This window comes from Lissotriton vulgaris, chromosome 5 (assembly GCF_964263255.1).
Source record: "Lissotriton vulgaris chromosome 5, aLisVul1.2, whole genome shotgun sequence".
NCBI classification, from domain to species: domain Eukaryota; kingdom Metazoa; phylum Chordata; class Amphibia; order Caudata; family Salamandridae; genus Lissotriton; species Lissotriton vulgaris.
The window spans coordinates 107,463,660-107,488,383 of record NC_141693.1 but is presented as its reverse complement, the minus strand read 5'-3'; the positions used below and the strand labels follow the sequence as shown (position 1 = coordinate 107,488,383).

The 24,724-nt window shown below is 49.6% G+C and overlaps 1 protein-coding gene across 2 annotated transcripts in view; it reads left to right on the top strand.

Moving 5' to 3' along the window:
- The window catches only part of CAMSAP1 (calmodulin regulated spectrin associated protein 1), a 542,816-nt gene that overhangs the window by 385,580 nt on the left and 132,512 nt on the right, over positions 1 to 24,724 (top strand). For both annotated transcript variants that reach the window (XM_086921001.1, XM_086921000.1), the window contains 2 exons: positions 8,600 to 8,739; positions 8,825 to 8,921. In XM_086921001.1, coding sequence (XP_086777127.1) covers positions 8,600 to 8,739; positions 8,825 to 8,921 — 237 coding nt within the window. The remainder of the gene's footprint in view (positions 1 to 8,599; positions 8,740 to 8,824; positions 8,922 to 24,724) is intronic.

The window sequence follows — 24,724 nt, the reverse complement described above, 5'->3', positions numbered from 1 at the left end:
GGCTATGGTAGGAAGGGAGGAGGCTAACTGGATCCCCAAGTATGGGATAGTATCCATTGTACGGCAAATGAGTTCTGTAGGTATTCCTTGGTAGAGGGCGACAGCGGGAGATCCAAAGCCATGGATTTGCCTGCATTGACTTTAAATCCGGCCACCCGAGTGAAGGCATCAAGGTCTGCCAAGCATTCCGGCAGGGCTTCCTTCGGGTTAGTCAGGGATATCAGCACGTCGTCTGCATACATGCTGATCTTGTGAACATAGCCATCAAATTTGATCCCTTCCACTGCCTGGTTCTGCCGAATTCTTTGAGCCAAAGGCTCCATGTACAGGGCAAATAGAAGGGGCGACAGTGGGCACCCCTGTCTTGTACCCCTCTCAATGGGAAAGGAAGAGGAGGTGTATCCATTCACCCGGACTGCGGCTGTAGGAAATTTGTAACAGTTAAATATAAGGGTGCAGAACTTTTCCCATATCGCCAACTTCTCTAGCACTCACTCCAAGTATTGCCAGTGGACACGGTCGAACGCCTTCTCTGCATCTATGGCTAGTATCATGTACTCTCCGGGAACCCTTGTAGCTTTCTCTGAGGTGGAGGATCCTTTTAGTGTTATCGGATGTCTGGCGTTCGGGAATAAAGCGTGCCTGGTCGGGGTCGATAAGACCGGGCATGTGGGGGCCTAGTCGGGCGGCAAGAATTCCAGTGTATAGTTTAAGATCGACATTAAGGAGGGAGATCGGGCGATATGATCTGCACTTGGTCCTGTCTTTCCCCGGCTTGGGTAGCACCACTATGGATGCTCCTAACAGATCACTCGGTATTGCCCCCTGCTCGGCAAAGGAGGTAAATAGACGAGTAAGGATTGGGGCAAGCGTCACGCAGAACTTTTTGTAAAAAACAGCTGGGAAGCCGTCTGGGCCCCGGGCTTTCGCCAATTTAAGGCGTGATATAGTGGCGATGACTTCCTCCGTCTGAATGTTCCTGTCTAGGTGTTCGGCCTGCGCCGAAGACAGAGATGGAAGGGAGACTGAATCCAAAAAGGTGACCTCTTCGGAGCCAGTTACCGGGCCCCCGGTGTAGAGGTTAGCATTAAAGTCACAGAACGTCTCTGCTTTAGCCGCATCCTCAGAGACCAAAGTTCCGTCTGATCGGGAAATTTCTTTAACCCCCTGCCGTCGACTGGCCTCTCTAAACCTGTTTGCCAGCAGGCGTCCACATCTCCCCCCTCCCCCCGTATAAAAGGCGTGCTGCAGCCGAAGGGCTGCATACTCTGCCCTATCTTGATCGAGCGCCACTAATTGTTGGCGAGCAGCCTTGAGCTGGCGCCACACCCTAGGAGCACCCATCCTTTGGTGCATCTGCTCCAATTCACGGACCCGACTTGTTAGCTACTCGCGCTTACGCTGGCGCTCCCTGTATCTGCCGTCGAAAGAGCAATTAATTCCCCCCTAATCACAGCCTTCAGTGCTGCCCATTGTGTTGCAAGAGATGTATCTGTATTCGCATTATGGGAAAGGTAGTCCGTGATGGCGGCATGTATGTGCTTTACCACCTCGGCTCTATGTAAGAGAGTGTCCCTTAGGCGACAAACCGTGGAAGGTCGTGATGTAGGTGGAAGGGAGAGTATGGCAACCACTGGAGCGTGATCCGATATTGAGGCCACCTCTTTTTCAACTGAGGTCTTGAATGAGCGTATCGGGGCTGAAACTAGTAGATGGTCAAGTCTTGCGTAGGTCTTATAAGCGCTAGAATAGTAGGAATATTCCCTATCTAGGGGGTGGAAATTACGCCAAAGGTCATAGAGCCCCAGATTATGCAGTCTCCCCAGCCCTTCTGCAGAGATCGCCCCTACCTGGTGCGTGCGCTGGCTGGATCTGTCCAGTTGGTTGTCAAATACCAGATTGAAGTCACCCCCCAAAATGATATTACGATCTGGCATAGCTGTGACCTAACTTAAAGCAGAATGTAGGAACCTCTCCTGACCCTCGTTTGGGGCATACAGGGACCCAATAGTGAACGTTAGTCCACTTAAAGCGAAACGGTAAGCCAAAAGTCGCCCTTGGATCTCAGCAGTTTTGTGTAGAACTTCCCCTTAAAACGCTGCAACACTAGTATCTCTACCCCAGCGTTTTAGTAGAGCACGAGGAGAAGAACTGTGTAGGAAACCTGCATGCCCTTAATCTACAACAGTTGCGTCCCAGCAGGTGAGTTTCCTGAAGTAAACGTATATCAAAGAAAAACCAAAGGAAATGATGGACGGAGCGTTGACAATACAAGCACTCACCCCCAGTCAACTGATCTGGGTTTAATCCATCACCGTTCTTTAGCCCACTCTGCCACCCCAGTTAAGACATGGCCATATGCAAATCAGTCTGACCCTGTGCCTCATGGGAACAGTCCAGCCCGAACTGCCAAGCATTGCCTTCCCTGGACCGGAAACAAGCTACCTTTGGTTTTTCTTTGTTCGCCCTAAGTTGGCAGGATATGCTCAGACGTGCGTCCCTTGCTCACTTTGCCACTGGATTCAAGCAAGCCGGGCTGAAGAAGGCTGAAATGCCAGAAACCGGTCCTCGGTAGCTTGTTTCCGGTCCAGGGAAGGCATGGCTTGGCAGTTCATTTTAATTTAGAAAAACAATGGTTCACGGGTGGCCTGATAAGGTCCTTAAAGGAGTATAGCGTATGATTAAATCACGCTCGGGAGCTAAAGATGTAGGTACATGTAAAAACTTTACTTTTATTTTCTTTTGCAACAATTAACATAACGTTTCAGGTGCTCATATGAGTGACAAGGTGCATAACGTGACACAAGTGAACATAGTGAAAAACGAAATGTCACACAACAACAAGGTAAAAACCACAGAAATATATACAATGGAGTGGGGGTATTTCCTTGAGTGGGTCGACGACGTTTCGATCTATATGAATTTAGATCATCTTCAGGACTGAGGAGCCTCCTGAAATCTGTATTTGCGCTAGTCCAACTGGACAGAGAAACTTTGATCAGAGTTACCGGAATAATTCGAAAGAAAGGATTTTGTTTCCAAGGGAGTGCCGAATTTCAGAATCTGGGTAGCTGAGCAGATTAGCTTAATTGTGGGTCCATGTGGAGCTAAGTTTTCAAGAAAAGTTAAGTCTGTATTAGGGGTCCGTTTAGCGGTTAAGTCGCTATGGAAGAAGGTAGCTGGACAATTTTAAGTCGGCTCGCCTGCGGTGAGTTTTTTGGTTAAACTTAAATCTGTATTGGTGGTCCGAGTAGCGGCTTAGTTACTATCGAAGAAGGTGGATTGACATATTAAGGTCGACTCGCCTGGAGGTAATCGCGGCGAGAAAACTGCTGTACAGGGGCGTCCGAGTACCTCGCTGCTTGGCAGTTCAGCTTGGACTATTCCCACGAGGCACAGAGTCAGATTGATTTGCATATGGCCATGTCTGAACTGGGGTGGCCGGGTGGGCTAAAGAACGGTGATGATTAAACCCAGATCAGTTGACTGGGGGTGAGTGCTTGTATTGTCAACGCTCCGTCCATCATTTCCTTTGGTTTTTCTTTGTTCGCCCTAAGTTGGCAGGGTATGCTCAGACGTGAGTCCCTTGCTCACTTTGCCACTGGATTCAAGCAAGCCGGGCTGAAGAAGGCTGAAATGCCAGAAACCGGTCCTCGGTAGCTTGTTTCCGGTCCAGGGAAGGCATGGTTTGGCAGTTCGGGCTGGACTGTTCCCATGAGGCACAGGGTCAGACTGATTTGCATATGGCCATATCTGAACTGGGGTGGCAGAGTGGGCTAATGAACGGTGATGGATTAAACCCAGATCAGTTGACTGGGGGTGAGTGCTTGTTTTGTCAACGCTCCGTCCATCATTTCCTCTGGTTTTTCTTTGTTCGCCCTAAGTTGGCAGGGTATGCTCAGACATGAGTCCCTTGCTCACTTTGCCACTGGATTCAAGCAAGCCGGGCTGAAGAAGGCTGAAATGCCAGAAACCGGTCCTCTGTAGCTTGTTTCCGGTCCAGGGAAGGCATGGCTTGGCAGTTCGGGCTGGACTGTTCCCATGAGGCACAGGGTCAGACTGATTTGCATATGGCCATGTCTGAACTGGGGTGGCAGAGTGGGCTAAACAACGGTGATGGATTAAACCCAGATCAGTTTACTGGGGGTGAGTGCTTGTATTGTCAACGCTCCGTCCATCATTTCCTTTAGTTTTTCTTTGTTCGCCCTAAGTTGACAGGGTATGCTCAGACGTGAGTCCCTTGCTCACTTTGCCACTGGATTCAAGCAAGCCGGGGGTGAAGAAGGCTGAAATGCCAGAAACCGGTCCTCAGTAGCTTGTTTCCGGTCTAGGCAAGGCATGGCTTGGCAATTCAGACTGGACTGTTCCCATGAGGCACAGGGTCAGACTGATTTGCATATGGCCATGTCTGAACTGGGGTGGCAGAGTGGGCTAAAGAACGGTGATGGATTCAACCCAGATCAGTTTACTGGGGGTGAGTGCTTGTATTGTCAACGCTCCGTCCATCATTTCCTTTAGTTTTTCTTTGTAAACATTTATCAGCCTGAGTGTGTTCTAGGCATGACAACACTGCTCTGCGCTTCACAGGGTTATTTAGGCCCCTCACATTGAGGGTCAATACCTTAAGGGTGTTGTTGGGCATGACAGATTATTGGCAAAGTTATGCTGAAGAAATAAGGAGCCAAGTGGGTTGGTCCCAGCAGTCGGTAGTGCCAGACAGGGAGTGATCATGCGGGCCAGCGGAACTACACAGGCATTGGACCAGGACAGGACCTGGAGCACTGGACCCCCTCCCTCAAACCCCCCCAAAATTCCCCAACTACCAAACAATCTAAATAAGAAAAAAAGTTAGATAGTCCATCAACCATGGTTGATCATTATAGGATTATCGGGGTGAAAAATCAACAGAGACGATGTCTCCCTCACGCCAACGGCCTGGGCCATAGAAAATCAGGCAGACAGTGAGGTTTATGTCCAAAGTCAGCCAGTGGGGTCGCCCGATGGATCTGCCGCGACAGCCTCCAGCGCCGCTTTCCTGCCCTCCATTACCTCTGCAGCTCGGGGTTTCCGGAGCCGACGCCTGCGGCCTTGCAAGCGCGATCGGGGCCTGGAGTCCTCAGCCTCATCTCTGGAATCGGCCTCTCCGCTCTCCAAGTCTGCAGATCCACACCTAGCAGCTTGCAGGCTTCAGACAGTATAGTTTATTGTCCATGCGGAACACTAGTCGGAATGGATGACCCCAGCTGTAGGCGATGTTGTGTTGCTGCAGATGCTGAGTAATGGGCTTGAAGGTTCTTCTCCTTTGGAGAGTGAGAGCAGATAAGTCTTGGTAGAGCACCGGAGTGTTGGACCGAAACTGTATAGGGGTGCATTTGTCGGGCCTTCTGCAAGATGGCCTCTTTGGTGCGAAAGTCCTGCACACAAACAAGTATATCGGGTGGCGGCGCTGACTGGGCCCTCTGTGGGCTCGGTCCAACCTCAACTCTGTCTTCAGTGGCCTGCCTAGCATGTGATTGAAGAGTTCCTTGGAGTAGGCAAAAAGGTCCTTCGATCTCTCATCCACTCTTACCCCTTTGATGCGTATATTATGGCGTCGAGACCTATTCTCCAAGTCCTTGACATGTGCTTGGAGGTCCACTTGCTGGTCGTGGATCCTGAGAAGCTCTTGTTGCAGAGCTGCCACCTCCGTGTCCCTTCCGTCGCTCTTCCCTTCCAGGTCCGCCACTTTCTCGCCAATGCCGTCCATATTGCGCCTGACCTCCCGGATCTCAGATGTGAATTCTTGTTTCAAGGTATGGATGTCCTCCCTCAGGGCGGTCAACATGGATTCAAGAAACGCCTTTGTGATGGGTTCCGTTCTGTCCGCCCTCACGGATTGCGGTTCCTAGGGCCCAGCTTTCCCACTAGCGGCCATTTAGTCCACTTGCGCTTTGACAAACAAGTCCTTAATAGTCTTGTCCTTCCGAGTTCTGGAGGAGGACATAACCCACACCCCTCAGGGCTCTGGAGCGTCGTACAGCGCTCCCCCTCAACTCTGGGGCTGGCCTCTCGTCAACAGGTTGGGACCATGAACGTCTCCCCGCCTCGTTAAGGGACCTGCGTGGGGGGTTTTCTGTGGTGATGTCTAGGGTCACCCCCGCTGTTACACGTTAGATCCCTCGGGTAGTCCCAACGATCACACAGTCATGCCACTCTGGTCTGCCGTATTCTCCCGTTCCTCCCGTGTGCAGGCTTTGGAGCTCTCCCCTGTGTCTCCTCCTTACCCCTTTATTGTTGGCGGGGTTCACTCAGCTTCGCCCAGTCCATCCCAGGGCTCGTAGCTATAAAGGCCGGGCCTGGGTGTGGGCGATATGCGGGTCTCAATCACGTTCCCCCTGTCACCGCTGCACAGTTGGAACTCAGACTAGGCCCATGGGGAATCCTCTACATGTCGCTCCGTCCCTGCAACCACAATCACCAGTCGTCTCCACGTGCACCAGGGGCCGGAATCCCAGTAGGGCGTCCTCCGGAGCAGCAGTTCCTCCCCGCCAAACAGTAAGGTGTTCCTGCGCAGCCCCTCGGTCCACCCCTATGGCCCACAGGCAGCCAAGTACGCCACACCAGCCTCCTATGCCACTCCGCGTCCGCTCACCTTCCTCTGCTTCCGCCGATATTTCCGGGCGTCTCCACCGCCGCTTCTCAGTGCCGCCTGGGCACTTCAAAAGGAAAGCTTGGACCCTGGTCCACCACAGTCAATGTTTCCGGGCCCTTTCACACCTGCACGAGGGCTGGGCAGTGCGCTTTCTCAGGATGTCCTAGTCGAGCCCCAGGGGGCCCTCCTCAGTGACCCTCGGTCACCTGCCTCTTCAGCGGGTCTGCCTCCCACGGCCTGTGTTGTCCCAGCCACAAAATGGCGGCGGCACTGCCCCCTTGCGGCCGCGCCGCCGGGTCCCCCCTCTGGGGCTATTGTTACGTTGGGATTCCGATGCCCCCTGCGGCCAAGAACCGCTGTCTCCCTTTGCTGTGTTTCCCGCGGTGGGGGTTACGGCCCCGCCCTCTCCGGTCGGTGATGTATTCTAGCGGGCCGGGCCCAATCCAAAATGGCGGTCTGCCCGGTCTCGCCGCGTCGTTGCCTTCGGTGGTTGCCCCGGGAGGGAAGCTCACCCGCCTGGTATGATCGCGGCACTGCGGGGCAGTCTGTCGTTGTGAAGGAGTTTCCGGGGCACACCAACTCCGCTGGGGCGTGGGCGGCGCAACCCACTTCACGCTACTCCGCTGCTACACCAGGCCGTGCCAGGCCTCCTCTGGTCGCGGCGGATGTTAGCTCGTTGTTTGGGGCAGGTAGCACTCCAAGGGCTACTGCTCGCCTCCGCTCCGTCGCCGCCGGGTCCCGGCAAAATCTGCCGTGGATGGGTGCCGACTTGTAGCAGGAGCGGCCGCGTGAGCTGGTGCTAATGTTGGCCATTGGCAGGAGCTCCGGAGCAGCACGTCTGCTCAGGCAGCCATCTTAGTCACGCCCCCCCCCCCTGCCTACCTTTTAACAATTCACCTCACCTGTCTAAAGAAATGGAGAGACTCCATCGCCTGGACCCAAAAAAAGCATTTTTCGTTCTGCCTTGACGGTAGAATAGAGTTCCAAGTGGATGATGAACTCTTTGTGGGGTACGTCTGAGCCAAAAAATGAAGGGTGGTACAGAAACGAAACATCTCACAATGGATAGTGCTCTGCATCAAAATCTGCTTCCACCAGAGCCAAGGCTGTGACCACTGCATTAGCTCTTGAAGTGCCTGTCCAGGATATCTGTCAGGCAGCAATGTGGGAGCGGGGTACTGCTCCCCCAAAAATTCCGACTGGATGCCTGGGGATTATTATAAAGTAAGTGATTGTTCTAAAGTAAGGATTGTCCTAAAGTAAGAGTCTCTATGAGAAAAATTGCTACCGAAAGAAAGTAACTTGTTGTTCAATTATGCAGCGTCATTGCACTACTTAAAAATGCTCTAACCATATGAGAGATTCAGTCCAGCACTGGTTGTAAAGCATGGCCTTATGAGACTTCCAGTTTGATAGCTCCTTGGTTCCATTTTGGAGCATACAGGGAATGAAGACCAGTAGCAGGACTGGCTATGGGGTGACGTAGCAGAAAAGACACGGTTTCTTTAACGAGTAGACCGAGGTGTAGCTAATCCCATTTATCATTGCTTGGAGGTGCTGACTCTTTAACACTACAACAGAGAAGTATTTGTCTCTTCTGGCAAAGCGTTTTTAAAAACACATGCATCCAGCATCTTTAGTCCGTGAAATTGTCCTGTTGCTAATGCTATTTGTATTGTGTGCAAATAAAATGTATAATGTGGTCTTGATGACTTTGCTGTTGGTAATACGATCTGAAATCGGACTTTATAGTACTGAGTGGTGAAGATGAGTGTGGTGGGCTACTGCAAATAGAGGAAGAGCTACAAGTCACTCCTAAGAGTATCTATAATGAGACCAGCGAAACCAAACATTCTGCTTTTTTCTGGATTCTGGGATGATCATTATATTCTGGCATGTTGTTCTCTAGCTCACGATTCACTTTTATTTTTAGATGATGAAAGCAGCTTGTTTTTTTCCTCTCCCTAGATATATGCTTGAAAGAAGTAACCTCAATTGCTGACAGCTTATATAACATTCAGCTTCTAAGGGAATTCTCAAATGAATACCTAAACAAATGTTTTTATCTCACATTGGAAGATATGCTGTATTCTCCTATGGTGTTGAAGGTAAGGTATATTATTACATACTTTATATCAAGTAAAGGGCATGGATGAAAAAACTCAGACTAAACTTTTCCAATTAATTTTTCAGCCCAATGTTATGGTCTTTATTGCTGAACTGTTCTGGTGGTTTGAAATCGTTAAACCTGACTTCGTACAACCCAGGGACATTCAGGAGCTGAAAGATGGTAATCCTCCAAATTAATTTGTGATATAGTGCATGTTTCACTTTTTTCAGAGTTTATTAGTTAGTAAGCAGAGTGTTGGTGTGATTATCGCTCTGTAGTTTTGCTCGGCTTGCTGTTTGATGGATGTGATTAATAATAATGGTTAAATGAGACCGTGCTTCTGGGTCTCAAAGTCGCATGTATTTCTTTTTCGAGCCCTACTCGATTTCAGTCTTGGCAGCCTGCGAATTTACGTTTCACCAGCGATGTCCTGGTTCATTCCTATTTTCAATGTGTGGGATACTCTGCACCCAGTCGCAAGGCTGGAAACTGTTATAAAAAGATTATTCTCACTGCTTTGCATTCTGGCCATATATGTCATACATTGCATCTCCTCCTTTTTACGTGTATGTGCACCTTTACTAGTTCCTTTTTTAATGAACAGTGTGAATCGGAACCTGCCCCTTGCACTACACAGATTATTGTGTGGGCTAGCCTTTGCTTATTGGATATTTAAAAAAAAAAAAATATATATATATATATCTCCATCCTACGTAGGTATATATAGTTAGGACCTAGTTTCCATAGGAAATCCGCAACATTCTATTGGGAATAACTTAGGCGCCGGTTGATCAATCTATGTGAATTTCTCAAAGAAGATGGCGCGTTACGCTCCGCTCCTTCCCTGAAAGTTTCGGGGGGATTCGTGAAGCGGGGGCCGAGAAAAAAGGGGTGTCCTAAAACGTGTTTTCCCCATGCAATTTTCCATAGGACCTTTAGACACGGCTACAGCCCGAACAGCTGAACGGAATTACAAGAAATTTGGCAAAATGGTAGTCTGATTCGCAGATCATGCTTTTGCTTAAATGGTGTAAATCCCTCCAGTAGTTGCTGAGAAAATTCAAGTTGAAATCAATTATATATCTATAAGCGCGCACAGTGCGAGCACCGTGCGAGCACCCCGCGATTTTTCAAGGACCCCCTGAGCAGGCCTAGAGGGTCAGGGTGCTTCTACCCTGCCCCCTTTTTGAGTTCTACACATTTGTTTTCCTGCTTTCCTGTGCCTTAGTCTACTGAGGCACAAGATGGATGCCAACTGTTTCTGTTTTGGAGTGTTGATACAGTAGCAGCCAATCAGCATGCCTTCCAGAGAAAGTTGCATGCTCATTGGTTGTCAACACTACACACCAGGAAGTGTTGGCATCCATCTTGTGCTAGGTAGACCGAGGCACAAACGAAGCAGAGCTCACAGCCCACACAGCTCTCACAGCCCACACAGCTCTCACAGCTCTCACAGCCCACACAGCTCTCACAGCCCACACAGCTCTCACAGCCCACACAGCCCACACAGCCCACACAGCCCTCACAGCCCACACAGCCCTCACAGCCCACACAGCCCTCACAGCCCTCACAGCCCACACAGCCCACACAGCCCACACAGCCCACACAGCCCTCACAGCCAACACAGCCCATACAGTTCTCACAGCCCACACAGCTCTCACAGCCCACACAGCTCTCACAGCCCACACAGTCCTCACAGCCCACACAGTCCTCACAGCCCACACAGTCCTCACAGCCCACACAGCTCTCACATCCCACACAGCTCTCACAGCCCACACAGCTCTCACAGCCTGCCTAGGTAGACCGAGGCACAAAAGAAGCAGAGCTCACAGCCCACACAGCTCTCACAGCCCACACAGCTCTCACAGCCCACACAGCTCTCACAGCCCACACAGCCCACACAGCCCTCACAGCCCACACAGCTCTCACAGCACACACAGCTCTCACAGCCAACACAGTTCTCACAGCCCCACAGCCCTCACAGCCCTCACAGCCCTCACAGCCCTCACAGCCCTCACAGCCCTCACAGCCCTCACAGCCCTCACAGCCCTCACAGCCCACACAGCCCTCACAGCCCACACAGCTCTCACAGCCCAAACAGCTCTCACAGCCCAAACAGCTCTCACAGCCCAAACAGCTCTCACAGCCCACACAGCTCTCACAGCCCACACAGCTCTCACAGCCCACACAGCTCTCACAGCCCACACAGCTCTCACAGCCCACACAGCTCCCACAGCCCACACAGCTCCCACAGCCCACACAGCACTGGCAAAGACAATAACGGCAGAAAAAAAAAGGCAAAGACAAAAACGGCAGCAAAAAAAAAACACGGACAAAGGCAATACCAGCAGCGAACCAACACTGGCAAAGATAATACAATCAGGGGGGCAGGGGCACAAAATACGACACAATCCGGGGACAGAAGGCCCGACAAACGGCACAATCAGTGGGCAGAAGGCAAGAAAAAACGGCACAATTAGTGGGCAGAAGGCAACAAATACGGCACAATCAGGAAGCAGAAGGCACAAAATATAGCACAATTAGGGTACAGAAGGCAAGAAATATGGCACAATCAGGGTGCATGAGGCAGGAAATACGGCATAATCAGGGGGGCAGAAGCCAAGAAATACGGCACAATCAGGGGGGCAGAAGGCAAGAAATACGGCCCAATCAGAGAGCATCTTGCTCCGGTCCAAAAATCGGATCCCTAGGGCTGCTCAGGTGGTCCCACAAGGATATTAACATATTTAAACGTTATCCGCTAATAGAATTTGCATTTTCAAAACCTTGCAAATTCACTGAAAAAAACCATAGGTTTCAGGCCTTATTCAGGTAGGAATTGGCATTTAAAAAACCTTTGAAATTCACTGAAAAAACCATAGGTTTTAGGCCTTATATAGTTAGGAATTATCATTTAAAAAACCTTGAAAATTCACTGAAAAAACCATAGGTTTCAGGCACTATATAGTTCGGAATTAACATATAAAAAACCACTGAAATTGCTCCTATATAGTTAGTTGAACTAACTATATATTTCGCGCATTCGCAATCCACTGCTGATGATGTCACATATTACATCATTCATGACATGGTCAGTGACATCACTGATGACATCACTGATGACATCTCTAATGACATCACTGATGACATCACTGATGACATCATCCAGTGTCTGTGTGTTTTTGTAAAGTTTAAATATGTTTTACATATTGAAGAATGAGTGGATGTATAAGAGTATGGATGAAGGATTTGATTGTATAAGTGAGTAAGTATGTGTTGGTATATCTGTGAAAATGTAAGCTGTTCTGTGTTTAACTGTATAGATGAAGAAATCAAAGTGTGATTGATTCTTTACAGGACTGACTAGGTGTGTGAGTAACTCCATGGATGAGTGGCAGTGTGTGAGTGTCTGCATAGGTGTATGAGTGCATATGATAGTGTTGTAATAATGAGTGACTGTGTGTACGAGTGATTGTATGGCTGAATGAGTGAATGTGTGTGTAGACGTAGGAATCAGTGAGTGCGTATGTAGTAACTGGTATTCGTGTGTCAATGGTTTCAAAAATGATACTCTGTATTTAACACTAGGTGTAACAGAGGTTATATTAGAGTGTAAGGAGGAGCATTGTATTATCACATGAAGTATATCATCAGTGGTGTGATCATTGATGTCAAATTAGATGTCATCAGTGATGTCATTTGAGATGTCATCACTGATGTCATCAGTGATGTCACTGACCATGTCATGAATGATGTAATATGTGACATCATCAGCAGTGGATTGCGAATGCGCGAAATATATAGTTAGTTCAACTAACCATATAGGAGCAATTTCAGTGGTTTTTTATATGTTAATTCCGAACTATATAGTGCCTGAAACCTATGGTTTTTTCAGTGAATATATATATATATATTTTAAACATTCTTCTCACATTTTGCTACTTTATTTCTTCAGACTGGGTAGCTAAAGTATCTGAAAGAGAGTTATCTATTCCTTACCTTAGAATTACCTCCAGGCGTCAGACTGGATTTTTAAAGTTTTTTTGTCAGCAGTACTGCTGCATGTCGGAAGGTGTTGTTGGTCGGCTCCGCTTTTGTCGTTGGCATCGTGTCGCCGGGATGATGTTGCGCCAGCTACTTAGACGCCACCCTCATGCGCTGACATCAGTTTTTTCTTTTTTCCGCGCCAGCGCAGATCCAGAGAGAGCGGTACCTTCGGTCTGTTTTTGGCTGAATTTTTTGAGCGACTTTTGTCAACGTCTTTTTGAGTCTACGACCCCTGGTGCACGCAGGGATGCCCTGCTTTAAGGCTTGCGGATCCTGTTTTCGACTGAGGTCTGATACGGATCCGCACAGCGTGGGCCTCTTTTGCCTGGAGCGCAACCACAACCCCAAGTCATGCTCCGACTGCCGCTCCATGGTGCCTTAGGCTTTGCAGGAGCGGTCCCGTAAGCTTCTGGAGCGTTGGCAGTCGACTGGGTGCCGTTCGAGGTCTTGGTCGCGAGGGTGGTCAAGTGCCCGGTCGCTAAGTTATCACCATTCTTAAAAGTCTTTTAAGTCTTCACACTCTGAGTCTGGTTAGTTGGAGCACAAGAAGAAGTCGAAGAAGCATAGTTGCTCTTCAACTTCGCCCCGTCGGTCGGTGGATGCGGGCGGTGCCCCTCCCTCTGCTCCGCCTGAAGAGACGACTCCGAGCTTCCCTCCCTTCCCCAGACCTGGAGCGACTCCTGCCCTGCTTCGTAAGTTTTATGAAGCGATGCACGCCATCTTTGGGCAGCCCGAACCTGCCAACGTGCCTTACGGCCCTCAGACTCGGTTGAGGGGGCTTAGGCCTTCTCCGCCGCAGGCCCCCCCTTGGATCCAGGCCTGGATCCGGATCGGCCCTGGTTGACCTTTTTACGCCTCCACCGGCGACGCTTCCTCCGGCACCTTTACTGTATTCCACACCGGTCGGCCCCCCGGCCGGCGTTGACACCTGCCTCCATCCTGATGTGGACCCGGAGCCGGACCGGCGCCAAGAGGGGTTTTTGTGTCCCTGTTCACTCCTGGGGTCCCTTTTAGACCCGATTAGCACCCAGAGGATGAAAAGGAGGACTGGGAGGGGTCAGGTGACCCGCTGACTGAAAAGTTGGACAGTGAACAAGACTGGAGAGAGTATCAGGGAGGAGCAGTAGCCATCATTCTCCTCGACTTAAGTGCAGCGCTCAACACCGCCCATTTTGATACCCTTCTGAACCAGCTTGGGAGGGTAGGAGTATCTGGGGAAGCAATAGCATCGATCCAATCGTACACCAGTTGTAGAACTTTTCAAGTTTTTTCAGGAGAAGCCACATCCAGGTGTCGATCTCTTAGGTATGGTGTTCCTCCGGGTTCATCCCGGAGTCCTATCTTATTCAACTTATATATGAGGCCACTGGCGGATATTGTCTTTCCATTTGGGATAACAATTGTCACCTATGCTGATGACACCCAGCTAGTGGTCTCTCTAACGCACCTGCACAATGCCCCCTCTGACCTAGAAACATGCTTGGAGAAGGTGGCTACATGGATGCAAAACTCCTGCCTTAAGCGCAATGGCGACAAATCTGAAATCATGTATCTGGGTATTCTACCTAACACTGACTTCAAATTGCAATGGGCAACATGTCTAGGACAAGCCCTTACCCCATAACCCAAGGTCAAAAGTCTGGGAGTGTGGCTCGACAAATCACAAAAATGTGAAACGCAAGCTGTGGAAGTGGCCGGTATGTGTTACAGTATCCTCAGAATGCTGAGAGAAATTCTTCCCCTTCTCCCCAGTGGGGCTAGAAGAACGGTGGTCCAGACCCTGGTCCTCTCACGCCTGGACTATAGTAACTTTGTACCTGGGAGCGGCCAAATCCACCATTAAGAAACTCCAAGTTGCCCAGAACTGTGCCGCCAGGATGCTGCTTGGAGTGCCAAGACCTCAATCCGGGAAGCCAGGCCTAAAAGCCCTACATAGGCTACCTATTCTGGAAAAAATTAAATTCAAATCCCTTTGCATAGCAAATAAACTAGACATTGTTAGCCCAGAGGCTGCATTGTAAAACAATAGCATAGAAAATGAAAGCATTTTCAACAAAAACTGGCACAGTGCCTTTAAGGCAGCCAGGTCCCCTGGCTTCCCACATTTGGCACAAAACCCTGATGGGCAAAGGCCCCACCATCTTGAACTCCCTTATTACCTTTTACCACCCCAGGAAACTCCTCCCCTCCGCAAGCATAAGTATGGCCGTTATCCCCAAAATTAATGGGACACGCAGTGGGAGGTAGCTCCTTCTCGTATATATCCCAGCCAGGCTATGTAACACTCTTCCCTTGCAGCTACGCTCAGAGACCCTTCTTCTCACCTTCCGAAAGCACCTGAAAACGTGGCTATTTCAAAACCTCAGTCTCTAAACCCCCCCCTCTCACTGCTATACCGCTAGCTCTGGGATGCCTCTGGGTAGCTACGCGCTCTAGAAATGCTAACTAGTAATAATAATAATAATAATAACTGGGCAATTCCAGTGGTCTGGACACCTCCCCTGACCTTGGCATGTTGTCTCCTTCTACCGTGGCTACGAAGGAGGGAGCGTCCTACGCAGTGGTGTTGCGTAGGGCGGCTGAGGCTCTCAACCTCGAACTCCCTACCATGGCGGTCAGGACTAGCCTTCTTACGGAGGTGCTTCAACTGCAAGCTCTTTGGAGCCCCTGCTGCCATTTAATGAAGCCCTTACCGACCTCCTTTTGGGCACCTGGTCCTGGCCCAACACGGGGGCACCCATGGATAGGATGATTGCCCAACGCCACCACCTGGCTCCGGGCAACTCACTTTCCTCTCCCAACACCCCACCCCTGAGAGCTTGGTGGTCCAAGCATCTACCTCCAAGAGCGCATTCCCTACTGCCCCACTGGAGAGGGAATCCAAGAAGCTGGATCATCTTGGGAAGAAGATTTTCTCTTCTGCCAGCTTGGGACTGCGGTCGATAAACACTGCATGTCTATTGGGCCATTATTCCCACTCTGTGTGGGTACAGTGGCGCAGGTGCTGCCTCATTGTCTGGAAAAGGCCCAGCAGTGCTCTCCCAGGATTTTGCTGCCGGGAGGGATAAGGCGAAGTTTACCATCCGTTGTAGGCTGGGTACCACCGACTTTCTAGGCCTGACGATTTCCACGACTGTAGCCCTTCAACGCTACCCCTGAATGAGAATGACTGACTTTCCTGGGGATGTCAAGAATACACTCATGGGGCATGCCCTTTGATTGCCATCGCCTTTTTAGCGACAAAGTGGAAAACGCTCTGGAGCGTTTCAAGGACTCAGGGGCTACGTCCAAGTCCTTGGGCCTCTCCAGCCACCCTGGGTAGTCTGTTTTTCGCCCTTTTCGTGGCCATGGAAGGGGTGCCCCGCTATGTTCCGACCAAAGCCACAGGCTGACGCAAGTTCCCCAATCTTCGTGCTGCTGGGGACCTGGGAACCTCTGTTGTGGTTCAGGGAGCCAGTGGGTAGGCCAATCCACCAACCATTCACACCCCCCACCCTGGCCCCCCTACAGCAGCCTCTAAGTCTTCCTATTCCGACATTTCAGGCCCATCAAACACCAGATGGCGGCAGGATCCGCCCTCACCTCCCCCACTGGCGCACCATCACGTTTGACAGGTGGGTTTTGCAGATCGTCCGAAGGGGCTACTCCCTCCCTATCTCGACGATTGGCTGTTGAAGGTGAGTTCGCCCCAGACTCTCGTCTCCCACCTTCAGACTACGGCCGACCTCCTGCATTCTCTGGAGTTCTCCATCAATGTGCTAAGGTTCCACCTGATCCCCTCTCAGAAGCTCCTATTTATCGGAGCTGTTCTGGACACAAGACGGTTACAGGTTTATCCTCCCGAACAGCGAGTCCGGGATATTTGGGCTATGATTTCGATCTTTCAGCCTCTATCCCGGGTTTCGGTCAGTGTGACTCTGAGGCTGCTGGGCCTCATGGCATCCTGCATCCTACTGGTCGATCATGCCAGGTGGCATATGCAGGCTCTGCAATGGGACAGGAAGTTATCTTCCAGGGGATCCTCATCAAAGTCATGAGCACTGAATATTCCCGCCCATGTGCGGGGTCCCTGGAAATAATATAAAACTTATATATGGAAATCACATATATCTAGCTCCACATATATGTATGTACATATATAATTTTTTCTCACACTAATGCAGCCCCAAAACTGAGGCTAAACAATGTAATTACCCATAAAGAGACTGTATTTGCAAACATATAAAAACACATATTAGGTCAAATAGCACTTGAACTCTGTGTTTTAATGAGCAAAAAACTCATATATCATGAAAATTGCAAATAAACTAGACATTGTTACCTCAGAGGCTGCATTGTAAAACAATAGCATAGAAAATGAAAGCATTTTCAACAAAAACTGGCACAGTGCCTTGAAGGCAGCCATGTCCCCTGGCTTCCCATCATGCCTCAGGGGTGACCGTTAGGTCAGTTGTTCTTTCCGGCTCCTTCAGTCAGGACCCTGGTTTTACAGCTTCTACCTTTTTTGACTTTCTGTCAAAAATATCTTGATATTCTTCAAGTTTTTCACTTTCTCTCGACGTCTTTTGACATTAGAGTGCTGGTGCTGCCTTTTTTTGTTTTTCAAAAAAGGTTTATTTTTGTCAAAATGCCTTCCCTTTTCGATCCTTGCCCCTCCTGTGACAAAAAGGAGGCCAGGACTGACATACACCCTGTGTGTATCCCCTGTCTCCCTGAGACAGATTCTTCAGAAAGCTGTCAACACTGTAAGAACTTATGGGGTAGGTCTCCTAAAAGGCAGCAGAAGAGGAGAATGCGGTCGACATAGAGAGAAGTCCCGACCTGTTCTCAGTCTGCATCGGCGTCAAAGCTGCTACGACGAAAACAACTTTGAAGAAAGCTCATCATCCTTCGACGGCGAAGACTTCGACGTCGAGAACTCGGGTACCTCAGTTGACGTCAACCAGGCTGCGTTTAACGTCGAGAGGCTGGTCTCCATCGTCGGCAGGTGGGCATACGAAATCAAGGCAGATCACTCAGTCGTCGCACCGGCGTTCGACGTCTATGCACAGCGCTTGTTCGTCGCACCAGCGATCGACGTCGAGACACACTTCGTCGACGCCTCATCATGTCGTTGAAGCAAGTCGCTCCGTCGGCGTCTCAACGGCGTTCGACATCGAGTCACAGGTCTCTGCCAAGGATGGTTCATCAGTCTTCGGAGTTGAGACACAAGTCACCACCTTCAGCGTCGAAGCATACGTTGACCCAGCATACCTCAACGTCGACTCAGAAGACGCCTGTAAGAACGACGTCGAGTTTGACAACTCTGACACCGATCACCGGCCAACGTCGAAGCAGGGATCTCCACAGTCGACTTCGAAAGGGAAGCGGCATTGGCGTCGGAGAGGCGTTCTAAGTCAAAGGGACATTTTCCTGTAACCTCGAGCCCACCTTCGAAAAAGAAGAGGTTTTCTTCAGAGCAGTCTGTCAAGACAACAGGCATCACAAAGTCGCTCCAGATCTCGCTCTAGGTGCCCTTCAATAGAGGCCTCTCCTCCAGTGAGCCTATCGTCATCTACCTCAGGCTCTCATATCTCTCACCGTGGAACAACATCTAGGTCCCCGGAGGTGGTAATCTATTCTTCTGACTGTGCAGTGTCAGGACATTCACCAGCACGATCACTGCATGAAGAGGTGAACCCATCTCCTCCAGCATGTTCCCCTGAGAGGAGAGAAAGACAGAAGGTGCCTTCCATCAGGTTGTCACCTAGATGGTACAGGCCATTACATCACTGAGCTCCCGAGAAAGATGCAGCAGCTCGGTTAACACAGCAGGCAGATCGGGATCGTCCTCCTTCCAGGCCCACAGAGCGAACGCGCCCCTGTGCGCTCAAGCAGACGGAGATCCAGGTCAAGGAGCAGGAGAAGAGAACACAGATCTCCTACTTCTTCCTCATCTTCTACTCGCTCGCATAGAGACTATTCTCCAGCACTGACCGAGAGTCCACCGTCGAGAATCTCTCCAGTGGACGATATCTTCACTTTCCAAGACATTTTGGGCAGAGGGGCACTTAAGCTGGGGATTCCCATGACAGCTCGCCAGACCAAGTCGGTGATTTTTGAAACACTGCATCACAAGACAGCGGCCAAACTCTGCTTCCCTTGGTTCCGGGTATCATAGAACCAGTAATGGATGTATTCCTCACACCAGCGACGATGAAATCCGTTCCAGCGACGATTCTCAAAAAATATTGTTCGCCAGAGCAGAATCCGCTCTTCCTTAGAGCCGACCCTCCCTCAGAATCAGTAATTATCGCAGCGGTGAGAAAGACCCATGCCGTGGCCTCTTCCTCCACTGTACCACCAGACAAGGAGAGCAAGACGCAATACTCTTGGGGACGAAGGGTATGCAGCACCTCGTCCTCCTTGCTGAAGGTATCCAATGCGGGAGCGCTATTGGGCCGCTATGATAGATCCCTGTGGGATTCCCTACAGCGGTTCATTGAGAAACTCCCTCGAGGATCGCAGGGATTTTGAAGAAATCCTTACGGAGGGCAGCCTGGTCTCCAATCAGATCATTAGCGATGCAGCTGACGGAGCTACCCTTTCCGCGCATGGATATGCTCACGGGGTATGCGCAAGGAGGTCTTCTTGGTTGCATCTTACTGCCCTAAATCTAGAAGCTCAGTCCCGTATCATGCCTTTCTCTGGATCATCTTTATTCGGTTCACACACTGATGAAGAAATGTAGTGTATGAAAACTGAATTGGACACTCTAAAGGCCGTTGGGCTTGATAAGAAAAAAGAATTCTGTAAAAGGTTCCGCCCCTACAATAGGCGAACTTCTTAACCGAGGGTTCAAACCCCTCCGTGGCAGAAGAATCAAGACCAACAGGGGCAGCAAAAATCCCAATACAGAGGCAGCCGCTCCTCAAGAGGCGGAGGAAATCGGCTTCAAGGCAACCATTCCAACAAGGCGCAATCCAAACCATGAGTTCTTCCTTCCCCCAGCGCCGTTGACCTCTCCAGTGGGGAGAAACATCGCGTATCGTATGGAAGTGTGGCGTGCCATTACAATAGATCGATGGGTGTTAGCTACGCTTCTGAATGGTTACTCTCTTTGTTTTCAATATCTACCTCCTTCTGTCCCTCCAATGCCAACATCGAGTCATCAATTAAAACTCCTACAAAAGGAGGTGGCCACCCTTCTCACATAATCAGCCATCTAGAGGGTACCGATATCTCAAAGAGGGAAAGGAGTTTATTCCAGATACTTCCTGGTCAAGAAAAAGGGCCAAAAAGCAGAGTACAGACCAATTCTCTGTTCTAGCCCCTAGGTTGTGGAACACTCTTCCCCCGGAATTAAAGACACAACCTGCCATCAGTCGTTTTAGGAAGGCATTAAAAACATGGTTATTTTCAGAGGCATACCCGTAAGCTAGCTCCTGGTTTCACACATCTTGGATTTATTCTGGTTAGGCGCCTTGATGCCCATGGGCTAAGTCTGCGCAATATAAGACTGCGTTCATTCATTCATTCTGGACTTGTGGACACTCAATCTTTATGTCAAAAAAGGAAAGTTTTGCATGTTGGCGCTTCATCAAATATATCCACATCTCAGGCAGGGGGATTGGATGTGTTCGCTGGACCTACAAGATGCATACTTTCATGTCCAGATAGCTCACAGTCACAGGAGATTCCTCAGGTTCCGGGTGGGGACCTCTCACTACCAGGTCAAAGTCCTCCCATTCCGGTCGAAGTCAGCCCCGAGTGTTTACGAAGTGCTTTGCAGTGGTAGCAGCTGCTCTACGCCGCAGGGGTGTCTTCGTGTACCCATATCTGAACGACTGGCTGTTAAAGGGTCCTTCCCCAGACAGTGTAAGGAACCACTTTCTGACCTGCATCGATCTATGCTACCGGTTGGGTCTACATGTGAATTTCAACAAGTCAACTTCACAGCCGACGCAGAAAATACATTTCCTGGGAGCTCTGCTAGACTCCGAGGCAGGAAAAGTGTTACCTTCGGAGGAGAGACAGTGTTCCATCACTCAGAAATGCCAACTGGTTGTACGAAACAAGGATCTGACAGTGCAAAGGATTGCCTCCCTGCTAGGGTCGATGGCATCCTGCATTTTTCTGGTCCCCAATGCCAGACTACGGATGTGTCCTCTCCAGCAGGATCTGGAGGACAAGTGGGACCAGCAGTCATCTCGCTGGGACTACAAGATAACTTTATCAAACACATCGCAAGCGTCCATACCTTGGTGGATGAAAAGACGAAATATTTAAGTCGGGATTCCGTTCCATCAACCTCCACCTGCACAGACTTTAATCACAGATGCCTCTCTTCAAGGTTGGGGGGCACACATGGGTCAAAGAGCGATCCTACCACATCAACATGTTAGATCTGAGGGCAGTCCATCTAGCCCTCAAAGCTTTCCTGCCCTCGATTCAAGCATCATCAGTGTTAGTACAAACGGACAACACCACCACAATGTACTACTTGAACAAACAGGGAGGAACACGCTCACACACCCTTTCCCTGGAGGCACAAAATCTGTGGCATTGGCTCCTGGCTCGGAATCCGTCAGTCACAGCAGTCCATCTCCCAGGAGAACAGAACATAAAAGCGGACGCTCTAAGCCGGCATTTTGAAGACAGAGAGGACTGGGTTCTCAATGACGAGGTAGTCGAAAACATTTTCCAGTCATGGGGTCGTCCCACCATAGATCTCTTCGCGGATGACGAAAACACCAAATGCCGAGACTTCGCCTCAAGATTCTACCGACCAGGATCGAAAGGGAATGCCCTTTTGATTGACTGACTGATCAGGGGAATTTGTGTACGCCTTTCCACCCCTTCAGCTGATCCCGAAGGTGGTGAGCAAGCTAGCTCATTCGTACACAAAGATGATTCTCATTGCCCCCGATTGGCCGGGACAGTGGTGGTACACGGACCTTCTACATCTGTCAGAGTCTCCTCACAGGAAGCTGCTGTGCAGGCCAGACCAGTTATCCAAGATGAATGAGAGGATTCACCATCTCAACCTTCCGTCACTGAACTTGGCAGCATGGCTCCTGAGGTCATACAATACTGCCACCTAGGACTGCCACAGGACTGCATGTCCATTTTGAGAGAAGCGAGACGTCCTTCCACAAAGCATTCCTATGCATGCAAGTGGAAGCGTTTCTACATGTGGTGTATGCAGAACAATTGCATTTCTATCAAGAGTCAGGGAGAGGTCATTTTCCCTTACCTTTTATATCTGGCTAAAGCAGGGTTGAAATTTAACTCCATTAAGGTGCATTTAGCAGCAATAACAGCTTATAGGCTCTCACCTCCCAACCTTCTTTTGTCCAGTGACAAGCTGTGAAAGATTTTCTGCAGGGTTTGAAGAAGGTCTACCCTCCGGTACGTCCTCCGTCACCCCCCTGGGAGTTGAACCTGGTGCTATTGAAATTGATGAGTCCTCCTTTCGATCCCATTCATAAAGCAAACTTGCAGCATGTTTCTTGGAAGGCTGCTTTTTTGGTAGCGATCACGTCAGCTCGCAGGGTGAGCAAGATTCAAGCTCTCTGTTCCAAAGAGCCATATACAGTGTTCCATTTAAATAGGGTGGTGTTGAGGACACATCCCTCTTTTCTGCCTAAGGTGGTGTCAGATTTCCATGTGAATCAGACCATCTCTCTACCCACTTTTTTCCCAATCCTGCCACTCCAGCTGAGAGGGCCTTGCATTCTTTGGACCTGAAAAGGGTTTTAAAATTCTATCCAGACCGGTCCAAATCTATAAGAACATCTGATCAACTGTTTGTCAACTATGAATCGATCAGATCTGGTTGTGCAGCTTCAAAACGTTCCATCTCCAGGTGGATAGTTTCATGTATCAAACTTGCTTACCAGTTGGCGCAAAAGACCCTGGGGTTATCTCCCAAACACCATTCCACCAGAGGAAAAGCGGCTACTACAGCTTTTCTTCATAATGTCCCCATGTCTGAGATTTGTAAGGCGGCAACCTGGAGGTCTGTCCATACATTTACCAGACACTACTGTCTAGATTCAGACACCAGAGCAGATACCCAAGTAGGCCAGGCCTCCTTGCAGAATCTGTTTTAACGGCTGATTTTCAGTTGTTACAGCTTTTGGTTGGGTCATGTGTTTCTCATTTACCTGCAGGTGGTTGACGGGCTTGCTATTCTATTCAGTGCTTATGACTATTGATGTTGTTCCCCTGGAAGAGAAGGATAAGGTATTTATCTGTAATCGTAGTTCTCTTCCAGGGGTATCCTCATCAAAGTCATAAGCAATACATGTTGGACGACTGTTATCGCAGTTTCCCTCCATCTGACTCGCCAGAGTCTATTCCATCAATGCCTATGCCTCAGGCTTCTGTATCTTCTTTAAGATCTCCTAGACCACCTTCTCTAGTACCATCTCATCATTCCCATGATGCTAACACCACCGACGATGACAGAGAAGAGGGAGAAGTGGACCGTCCACTCCAGCTCCCGTTGACTCTCCACCAGTAGATACACAAAGAAGGAAGTTTGCTTTCTCTATGATTTTAAAGATCAACCACGAAGACGAATACAGACCATTCCCATCATAGACTTCATCTGGAAGGAAGGGTTAAAGATCATGACAGCACCTAATTCTCTTCCTGCATTCTTGCCTCGATTAGACAAAAGATATAAGGCACCAAGCAACTCAGCTGCATGCCTCATAGGTCAGCCTAAAGCTGACTCGGTCATTACCCAAGCGGTGCAGAGACGGGCCAGGAACCCCTCTTTGCCTGTAACAGCTCCACCAGACAGAGATGGCAGACGGCTGGATTCGATGGGGAAGAAAGTTTCCACTATGGCAGCGACGACTGTCCATGCCTCAAATTCCCTAGCCATATTAGGGAGATATGACAGATGTGGTCAGACATCTACCCCTACGTTAACATACTGCCAGAACCTTCCGAGGCCTTGAAGATCTTACAGGAAGGAGAGTGTACCTCTGCGGAAATAATTGACACAACCGTGAATGTTGCATCCACAGGATTCAGAGAGTTAGCGGGTGCAGCAGTGCTAAGGAGACAAGGTTGACTGAAATCTACATCTTTTCGCCAAGAGGTACAAGCCAAGATTGACATGCTGTTTGATGGGGAGTTACTATTTGGCCAGCATGTTGATGAGGTCCTTCAGGCTATTAAAAAAGACACGGAAGACGGCAAGATCTCTTGGTAGCCTTCAGTTTCGCAAGTCGTCCTTTCGAGGTGCTAAAGGGCGTGGATCCTTCTCCAATGGAGGAGGTTACAACCAACAAAGGTCATACCAAACCTCTCAAGATAATCAAAGATACCAACCCTACAGGCAGCAGTCATACGGATAGCGAGGTAACTCCTACTCGCAATCAAGAAGGAAGCCCTCCTACCGTGGATGGGACTCCGCTAAAAAAACAATGAGACCCGCCACCTGCCACCATTTCTGCCGTCCCCAAAGTCAAAAGTTGGAGGAAAAATATCCTGATTCTACTTGAACAGGTCCGCTATTACTACAGACAAGTGGGTTCTGGATATAGTGGCCAGAGGCCATGTTCTAGAGTTCATAAAGATTCCCCCAAACTCCCCTCCCAAAGGCCCACCCCCTGCTCATCTCAAGGAGCTTTTTTCCCCAAATAAATCTGATGATTCGAAAAGGAGCAGTCGAAAAGGTCCCTCCTTTACAAAGAGGAACAGGATTTTATTCAAGATTTTTCCTGATACTAAAGAAGTCTGGAGAATGGCACCCCATTCTAGTCCTTCGAGCCCTCAACAGATACCTGAAAAAGTTATCTTTCCGAATGTTAACACTTCAAGAAATCCTTCATCTACTTTTGGCAGGGGGTCACATGGCGACCCTCGACCTCCAAGACGTTTATTTTCATGTGCCAATCCTACCCAGACACAGAACATTTTTATGGTTCAGAATGGCT